General features: G+C 38.5%; 1 protein-coding gene across 1 annotated transcript in view; it reads right to left on the reverse strand.

Annotated features, from left to right (window-relative positions):
- The window catches only part of gtdc1 (glycosyltransferase-like domain containing 1), a 46,217-nt gene extending 37,677 nt beyond the window's left edge, over positions 1–8,540 (reverse strand). Inside the window, exon 1 of the mRNA XM_008285948.1 lies at positions 8,509–8,540. Within this exon, the coding sequence (XP_008284170.1) occupies positions 8,509–8,520 (12 nt within the window). The 5' untranslated portion in view covers positions 8,521–8,540. The remainder of the gene's footprint in view (positions 1–8,508) is intronic.
- Between the last annotated feature and the right edge of the window lie 2,075 nt (positions 8,541–10,615).

Genomic DNA, 10,615 nt, shown 5'->3' on the forward strand with positions numbered 1-10,615 from the left:
ATGTGTTTACATCACCTACAGTTCCATGTATGGACTCACCAAAACAATACATGTACAAATACGACAACGGTCTGAATTTCACATGAGAGAGCGTTAAGGATTTGTGTCTCTACGAATGTTCCACACATGAGCATTACATGTACGGCATCATGGGAATTAAACATGTATAGAGCCGGCGTGTACAAGCATCATGTCTATAAATATGTGCAAATACTACGAATACGAACGTTACTTAAATGAACGTTACCTCTACGGACGCCGGTGTACTTACTGCATAAACCTACCAACATATAAATGAACATTACGTACAAAACGGTCCATCCAGGAATAATACTGGCACTTGTATTGCTCCATGAACATTACGTCCACCAATATTACATGTGTAAGCGTTCATCTACGAATATTACAGCTTTTAGCTCTGCATAAGTGAACACAACCTGTATGAGCATTAAATATAAAACCTGTAGATTTATGAGCACTACATGTGCTGGCGTTGTTCGTATGAACTTTACGTGGTCATGCTGTTTACTGGGTGATAAACTGAAGCGATGGACATCATGCTCGCCTGAGGATGGACCCGCTGCAGCTGGTACAGCCTGAGGGGAGCATCCATGTCTGAAACCCAGATCTGCATACTGACTGAAAACAGATTTGTTTTTGAAGTGAGAAATAGGAAGTGATTCACTGGTTGGGTGTGCGATGTGTCTTTGTCCCCTGATGCTGCGTCATCACGGTGAGCAGCTCAAGCCTTTAATATTGTGATTAGAAGCCAGACTGTGCAGATGAAGGAGAACACACTCAGCCTACAGTGTTTCCACTCCTAACCCTGCTAATTACTCTAATGATTTCCACAACACTTTCCAGAGTGACACGAATCACACAGAAAACTGTCGACGTTTGCACCATGTGTTGAACTTTAAATCCAAACGGAGTACTGATCCGGCGAGACGGAGCTGATCTTCCTCCACGCCGCGTCTTTCAGGCGACGAATGAAAAACTATTGTTGACGCCGATCGCAGCTGCAGAAAGTTAACTTTGCAGCAAACAAACCACAATAAGGCCGTAATATCCGACTATCTGCAGCACAATGTGTCCTGATAGAAGTCCATTATGATGCCGGGAGGTTTACGCAGCGAGCAGCAGGAAGTGGACGGCTTACTGTCCTTCCACTGAATTCCCTCCCAGCGATTTCCAGTCCGCCCTCCATTTAGCTGCCCACAATGGGAGCTAATGTAGCTGCAGCAGCACTCAGCTCGCCCACAGACGGCTCAATCAGTCAATATCTGCTCCCTGCAGCTCGAACGCCACTCATATCTGGAGACGGAAATGAGCTGTGCAATCTGCTCTCGACTGTGTTTCTGCAGCCGGAGGAAAGATACCGCCGCGCTGGTTCAGCAGAGGTTAAATGCAAATGTGCCCAAAATAAAAATCTGATTGGAAACCGACGCACAATGTCGCCCATTGTGCTAAAAACGGTCCAATCTATTTCCTGAATGCGTCCAAAATAATGTGAAATATGAAAATGTGTCGGAGGGGGAGGGAGGCTGATTAACTCTCTGCTGTCTGACCTTCTGGAGATTCAGGTTCAGCGGTTCTCCTCGGATTCATGCTTCTAGACGCCCCAAGAGCTCACCGTGTCACAACGTCTTCATTTCATTTGTTAAAAGTTTAAAAAAAAGGTCTTTTGCTTTGTCACTGATAGGGGACCTTTTCAGAGGCCCTGAGCCACGAGTTGGGAAACTCCAGGTGAATTCAAAGAACGAACATCAAGAAAAAAAGAAGAAGAGAGAAACGCTGACGTACACTTAAAACAAATAGAAATAAGAGCTCGTTTCAGTCTACTGGAGATACAGTTAAGAATAAAAAGTTAATTATAACTGACAGGTTAAATGTGTACAAACTGGAAAAAATGATAAAGGTTGGAATAGAAAAGGTGCAAAAACAATTAAATACACCATAAAAAACTAAGATTTAAACACAAAAGATGACATTATATGAAGATTATTGAACGATGAGGACAAAAAAAATGCAATTAAAATCTACAAAAGGCAGAAATAAAGTCAAGTCTAAAAACATTTAACTCAAATCTTCCCTAAAAGAAAAAAAGGTTTCAGAGGCTTCGGTTGCTCTGAGTGGTTCAGAAACAGCTCAGCCTGTTCTGTCCTGCTTTTTATTATTAGTATTATTATTATTAATAAGTATTTCATATTTATTAATTAACATTAAGTTTGCTTTGCAAATTGATTGATCAACTCCGGGTGTTTTCAGATGTGACATAAATGAATAAACTTCATTTCATTTGTGTCAACAATAAAACTTTAGTGATGTCAGTGAATAAAAACTAAAAAAAAAGACTGAACACAGACAAACAATCTATTAAAAAAAGGATTAAAAAATATAAAAACAAAACTAAAAAATATATAAAAACAAGTTGAAAACAGAAAACAAAAATATTAAAATTGAAAAAGACTGAAATATATAAAACCAAGTCAGAAGTTCTTCTTTAAAAAAATAAAACAAAGAAGTTTACAATAAGTTTAAATATATTCAAATATTCTTTTAAAAAAATGTTGGAAAAAAAGTCACATTTAAAAAAACTAAAATCTAAATAAATAATTAACTTCACAGAGATCTATCAAATCAAAAGTCAAAATGATTTAAAAAGTTTAAATTAGTAAAAACAAAAGTCGAATAATATAAAAAATTGTTGAACTTTATCAGAAATAATCAAGAAAAAAAGCTGAAATGTCAAATAACACGAGATCAAAGTCAAAATGATGTGAAACTGTTTAAAATGAACAACCAGGTGTCGAATAATCTACGAAAACTAAACGATGAAAAACTGAAAAAGTCTTCAAGCGCTGGAATAAAAGCAGAAACCAGAGAAGCAGGCGGAGGCGGGACACATGCAGAGGACGGTGGACGCCGGTGGAAACCTGATTATTGATCGCTCTGACTGGAAGCCTGTTAGTCAACGTGAAATCGATCATTCCACCTTCAAATCAGAGAGTCCCTGTAAACCCCGGCGGGGGATTCCAGCTCAGACTCATCTCACCTAGACACCTTTCCTCCACCGCCTCGGCCTGGAAGCTGCCGACACACATGAAACAAAGGGTTAATGTCAGAGGGAATCCCCCCAGCAGCTGCAGCGCCGGGCTGAGTCAGCGCCGGGCGGCTGGAAACTCAGCCGGCGGTGGAAGCTCTGGAAACGCTGTTTGTCATCGATCCGTGGGCGAGGCGGTGACGTCCCGATGACTTCACTGCACTTTAATGTGAGGCCCGGTCCACCTGCAGACGCTGCTCGTCCGGAGGCCACAAACCAGAGTCCCGACAATTCCTCACCAGAGTCCTCGACAGAAGCGTTTCGATTCCACCGTTTGTTGTGACACGAAGGAGTTCAGCGATGACTCAGCTCTCAGTCCCTGAACGCTCAGTCCGTTTGAACACCGTTCTCACTCTGACTGTGCCGACGAGCAGCTTTAACTCACATTGAACTGACATCAGGCTGAATGGTACCGACAGAGGACACGAGTCAAGACCAGGGACGGGTTTCAGGGACGGGTTTCAGGGCCGATACCGATTACTGGTCAGCAAGGAAAAAACGATATTTGGACCCGGTGTACATGAAATGTGATGTTTGAACAGCATGAACCCGTCGTTAATAACTAGACCTCTTCATTAATAAGAGAGACGACAACTGAATATAAACATAAATAAATAAACATAAACAGGAGTGATTAAATCAGGACACGGAGTTCAACCTGTTTGTCTCCTTTTACTGCCCACTAAGGTCCAGATCTTAATATTAATTATTGTTTCCAGACTCGGGTTAATCTGTGACTACCTGCTAACTTAGCCACTAGCCGTTAGCGTAGCATTAGCCACTGTGAGCAGAGCTAAGTTGGATTCAAAGCCATTTGGTCAAAAAACACGATTATACAGAGTATAAGGTGCAGTGAGATGGATTTTGCACCTGTTCCAGACCTAAACAACAATAAGAAGAATAAAACAGACAAGAATCGATGTGTTCTAACCGTGAAGTAGTGAATTTAATTCATCAATAATCATCTCATCAGAATAAACACAGCGATAATCTGAATTACGCCAAACATCAGCGTGATATTGGGTCAGACCTATAATTAACGATCCCGTGTGAGAACACATCCAGGTCGCTTTATTCACTGTTAAACGCTGAAATGTTGCTGCTTCACGTTTGGATTTGATCCGGACGCAGCTCATACGAGGCCTGAATGTTATTTCACCTCCTTCGGTTTCTTCCTGTTAGCATGATTAGCTTAATGTTTAGCTGTTAAATATTGTAGATTTTTACGATGCGGCTGCTTTTAAATAATCTTCTGTTTCAACGCTGTGCTTGAAGACGAATGAGGAACTTTTTTTTATTTTGACTTCAGTTTCACATCTTTAACTTTAATAGTTTCTGAGTTCGAAACAGAAAAAACCTGCTGAAAGTCAATCAACTGGCAACTTTATTAACAAAAATACCTCGAAATTTGGTGACTATCAAGCTAAAATTACACAAATACAATTTTAAATATCCCCTCTGAATAGCCAGTATATCCAGATATTCTAATATCTGTTATTAACCTCTTTAATTGCTAATAATTGGTGTGAGCTCTGAAAATAACAAGCTGACCGCTAACAAAGATGCTAAACTTTAGGCTAACACTTGTAGATGAAACACTAATAATATAACAACTAACATAATAAGATAAAATAAGCCTGAATTAATCCCACAGTGGGGAACTTTGCAGTGTGACAGCAGCAAACATTTTAGGAACGTAGAACAAAAACTGACCAAAGTATACATAAGTAGTAGATGGCTAATTAGCCAAGGTTAGCATGCTAGCACTCGAAGCAAGGAGAGAATTATTGCTGCTAAGTGTTAGCTTCGTCGTCTAAATTTCCAATTTAATGTCGAGAAATTAAAAAGTAAGTTATTCAAAAGTGAAAACTAGCTGTGAGTTGTTTTCTTATTTTCATCCTGATTGTAAAATCTGCTGGAGGCGACCAAATAGGAGCAAAAAAATCTGGAATTACAAGCGTTCATGTGGATTAAACTGGATTATTAATCTTTAAGGTCGTCTAAATTTAGGATTTAATGTCTAGAAATGAAGAAGAAATACTTTGAAATATGACATCATTTCCAAATTTGTCTGAAAATAAACATGAAATCTACAATATTCACATTTAAGAAGCAGCGATCACAGAATTCAGAGCGTTTCTATGATTAAAAAACTCTCCGAGTCTTGTGTTGGCGATTATGTTTTCTCACGACGTTCATCGATCAATATTTGTTCGACACATTTTTAGTGACGCAAATGAAACTGTGGCACAAAAACAACAAAATCTTAGAAATCTGCTTCGTGTTGCGTAGTTTCACTTTAAAGCGTGAGTCATGTTCTGATCCTGATCTGAATGTCGACGCTGAGTCCATTTAAAATCACTCACTTCAGAAACTGACCTCTTTCTGTTTGTTCATTCACTTATGAAATCCTGGTGAGTCACAGAGTCTTTCTTATTTAGGACCCAAAACTACGTTCTGTAAAAGGTCTTGGATGAATCTGGAGAATTTCAAATGTTGGGAATTATTCCAGCAGACCCAAATGGATCCAGCAGAGGACAGGTTTTCCATTACTGGATCTGAAAAATGAAGAAAAGTGCAATTTTTTTCTAACTTTGGTGGTATTGTGTCCCCAGAAAGTTCCTCTAAGTGTTTATATATGGATCTAAATACTTCTTGCTAAAAAAAATGCATCATTTACTCAATATTTCACCGACTTTGAGGCTCTATCATCAGCAGAATTTCATAAAGTTTGACTGGACAAGGTTCTGGTGTTGATGTGGACCCAAACAGAAACTGGTGTCTATATGGGTTTATATGTTGGTATCATGTTGACATTTATACATTTATGGGAACTTTCTGGCACCAAAATGCCACCGTTGTTTGATTTTTTCCCCAACTTTGGTGGTATTGTGGCCCCCTGTAAGTGTTTATATGTGGATCTATTCATACTTCCTACTAAAAAAATGCATCATTTACTTAATATTTAACCGACTTTGATGCTCTATCATCAGTAGAATTTGATGTTTAGCAAATATGACAAGACAAGGTTCCAGTTTTTTACTCTAATGACGTGAAACTGGTCAAAACATTAACAAAAATGCACATTTTTAAACTAGGTTGGTGTGAAAAGTTCTAGTAAGTCTTTATGGATGGATGGAGCCATATTTCCAACTAAAAAATATCCAGTATTTACTTGATAAGTCACTAAATTTTTAGGCTCTATCATCAGTAGAATTCAATAAAGTTTGACTGGACAAGGTTCTGGTGTTGATGTGGACCCAAACAGAAACTGGTGAGTTTATATGTTGGTATCATGTTAAACCTTCAAATTTAAACACTTACAGGAACTTTCTGGCACCAAAATGCCACCGTTGCTTGATTTTTTTTTTCCATTTTCAAAGGCAGATAATTAGAAACATGTCTTCTGTTGGATCCATTCGATCCTCCTGATCAGTCCTCACCGCATTTCATGGCTGCTGGAGTTTTATTTCTGGAGATACTGAACCTTAAAATGGCTTCACAGGGGTTTTTTTTCCATGAGGGTGAAAACAAAGAAATCCCCAGACCTGAAAACATTTTTTAAAACTCAGCCAAAACCATTGAACAGTGACCCTGACGTCTCTTTTTCCCTGAAACTGCTCAGAAGTCTGTCGTTAATTTATTTCTCTTATTTGTTTAAGCTGCCAATATGGAAATGAAATTGTCACAATATTGTCGAGTAACTCAGAAAGTTGAATAAAACCGGTTCTGTTTGTGTCTCCTGATGACAAAAGCTTTATGTTCAGTTGTTAAATCAGTCACTTCTTTAACAATGATTTTAGATATCAGAGTTCAGGATCTGTTCAAAAGAACCATTTTCTTTCTCTAAGCTCTGAGTTACTGAAGAGCAGAGACACGAGCTGGTGACACCTTTCAGTTTTTACTTTCATATTTAATAACTGAACTCTCTGTTGGTGTCACGCTTTGTGTGCTGACTGGTCCAGAAACTACCGAGACCGACGCCGACATTTCTGTTCAATTCTGAATCCTCGCTGCACCAGAACAGCGATCACAAATCCACCCGCTGTTTATCAGATTAATCCCAAATTAAGAAACGTTCTAATGAAAATAGCTTAAATTCTGATTCCAGCTTCTTTCCTACGAGTATTTTCTGGTTTCTTTCCTCTGTGGCAGGAAACAGAACATCTTTGGACCAAATAAGACACTTCAGGAAACATTAAGCCACATTTTTCACTATTTTCTGACATTTTAGAGACCAAGCAGCTGATCGATTGGTCCAGAAAATAATAAATTATGGTTTGTTAGTTTCAAAATAATGATGATGATGATGATCAGGCTGCTGACAGCATCCCCTGGGCCGCTCACCCACATCTCCCCTTTTCTTTGCCAAAAAAACAAATTCAAACTTCTAACTCAAATATTGCCCTGTTTCTTTCCATTATTAGCCCTTCTTTGGGGAAAAAAATCCAGAATTCAATGAGGGTCCAGTTCTGGGCCCCCCGCCCCCTCTGGGCCCGGGACAACAGACCCGTTTGTCCCCCTATCAGCGGGCGTGATGATGATTTTTAACATTTCAGCTTCTTACAATCCCACAACAGCGATTGTTGGAGATCGTTCAGGTAGAAAATAACAGAACAACATATTTAAAATGATCTTTTTTTGGGAGGATAGTTTTCATGAATATTCAGTGTTTCTGTTTTTGTGACTTTTGAAGACGAAGATTCAGAGTCTTGAGGAACATCAGGCGTGTGCAGCCAACAATTACTGTCTGATTAATCAATTAGCAGTTTGGTTCAATTCAAATTAAACTAATTGTTGCTGGTCTTCATTAAAAACAGCTCACTTAAAACGATCAATAAGTGCCAATGAGCCTTTTTCAGCTGCCATACGTTCAGCTTTCTCCTTTTCCGTGACTAGAAGTGTCACGTGTCAGTGTCCTGCTGATCAAAGTGATCAAACAAACCAATCAGCCAGTTCATCAATTAAAAACCAATCAGCGACCAGCTCAGGACTGAAGGGAAACGTCTGGGAGGAAAGTTGTGGACAAACTGATGTCAAGTGACTGAAATATTATATTAATATTAAGTTGTTTGTGCACATTTATTCACTTTAATCGCCCTCTGTTTGAATGAGACGGGCCGGGCTCCGTGTATTTACTGGAGCACAGTTCTCTCACAAACTTGCAGCGTGCTGAGCTCCGTTAGCCTAGCAGCTAGCAGCTAACGGCTAACCGGCTGTCTTCCTGCCGAAAAACAACCCTCCTCCTCCCGGTTCCCCGCCGGTCTGCAGCCGCAGCAGGAGTCCCGGAGCTCCAGTGCGGCTGCCTCCAGCGGAGACAGGGTGTTCTGAGCCACCCTCGGGACCACACGGCGGCCCGGGTCTCCCTTCACGGACCGACCGTTCACCGACAGCGGGACACTCACCTCTGACTGCATCCTCTCCGCGCAGGCGCACACAGCACGTACGGCTTTACGTCATCACGTTGATGCTGGAGGACACAAGCGCGGGAAATCCTGCTTCCGCCTCTTCCTGTGAGCAAATTCATTTAAATATAAAAAAATTGCAAATATACAATAATACAAATAGACAGTAATATAAAATCTCGGGTTAAAGCTAATTTAAAATATTATTTTAAAAAAAACTTCAATTTTTAGAATAAGAATTTACACATTAATGGTAAAAATATAAATTAAATAAAAAATTATTTAAAATAAAAATTAAATATAAAATATAAATAAAAATTAAAAATAAATTGAATTTCCCTTCTGGGATAAATAAAGTATTTTTCATTCCATTTCATAAATAAATGAATAATAATAATAATATTAAGAAGAACACAATTGTAAATAATGTCCACATCAACAATCTGTATTTGTGACAAATGTCTCTGTTCGTTGATGATATTTGAGCTTAAAATGAGTGTTTGATTTAAAGCAGCTAAAAATATCATGATCTTACAAATATTTACGGTATTTGGAAGAATTATTGTGTGTCTCAGGTTGTTTTGTGTTGATTTTATAGTCGTTTTGTGTCTTTTTGGTTGTTTTGCGTCTCTTTGTGCTTATTTTCTCTTTGTGATGATTTTGTGTGTCTTATTTTTGCATCTCTTTGTGGTTATTTTGTGTTTGTGGTGGTTTAGTGTCTGTAGACATTGTGAGTCATTTTATGTCTGTATTTGTGTATTTGTGGTTGTTTGTTCCTCCTTGTAGTCATTTTCTCTCTATTTCCGCTCATTTTGTGTCTCTGTTCTAATACTTTGTGTTTCTTTGTGGCTTTTTTGCATCTTTGTGCTCATTTTGTGTCTGTTTGTGGTTGCTTTGTGTCTCTGTGCTCATTTTGTGTCACTCTTTCATTATTTTGTGGGCTTTTTTGTGGCCATCCTGCATCTCTATGTGGTGGTTTTGTGTCCCTTTGTCATCATTATTATTATTATTTTGCATTTCTTTGTAGCTGTTTGGCAAGTCTTTGTGCCTTCTTTAGGGGCTTTTTCTGCTCATTTTGTGTCTCTGTTCTACTACTTTGTGTTTCTTTGCTGCTCTTTTGCATCTCTTTGTGTTCACTATCATTCCGGCAGGTACTCGAGCGTCGACAGAAGACAGATTCTCACTGTTTGTTTTCCGGCTTTGTGTTTAAAATTCAGTGTAAAATGTGAACAAAGTGCGTGTGAGCGTCGGATGTGCGGCGGCAGCTTGAGCTGAGGATGTTTGTCAGGCCTGCAGGGTTTCATGTGTTCGAACCGAGGGATGATGTGAGCGAGCAGAAATGTGACGGTAACACGAGGAGGCTAAAAACAGCCTTCATCATCATCATCGTCGCGCTAATGAATCAAACAGAGGTGCTACAAGAAGAATAACACAGCTTTATTAAAATTTAATTTGGCTACATTTATTCGAGCATGGTCATTTCCAAGAAAATTAAAAATAATAATACTTCAGACATTTCAGGAATTCCTTCATCATCATCATCATCATCATCATCATCATCAGTCCTTCGTCACCTCTTCAGTGGGATGAATAAAGTGGATTACTCAAAAAATACAGTGTTTTCACAAGAATCATCGTATCAAAAGTTCCCCGAATTTAGAATTTTCCAGTAGTTTCAAAGGAAACAAAGCAACAAGAAACACGTTCCAAATGTCATAAACGCTCTATTCATATTTATTTTTGCTCCAATAGTTCGATGACAGAATCATTTTACTAAAATATATCTATTTGTGAGGAACTCTAATACTGTACACTACAGTATGAAATAAATAAAATTAGGAAATATAAAATGAGTCACATAAATAAAATGGTAAATTCTCAAAAAAAAAAAAAAAAAAAAAAAGAAATTTGTGTTGGAAAATTCAACAAATAAACAAAACAAAAAAAATAAAGTAATACTGACAGGAAATAATAATACTGTGGCGGAACAGAAACGAAGAGAAAAATTGCACAAACAAACATATGTAAACTAACAAACTGCCGTCTATCTACGCTAATACTGACGAATCAAACTGGATGAGATATTCATTGTAATACTGAAGCCGAG

Source organism: Stegastes partitus, unplaced genomic scaffold, assembly GCF_000690725.1.
Source record: "Stegastes partitus isolate 25-593 unplaced genomic scaffold, Stegastes_partitus-1.0.2 Scaffold424, whole genome shotgun sequence".
Classification (NCBI taxonomy): Eukaryota; Metazoa; Chordata; class Actinopteri; family Pomacentridae; genus Stegastes; species Stegastes partitus.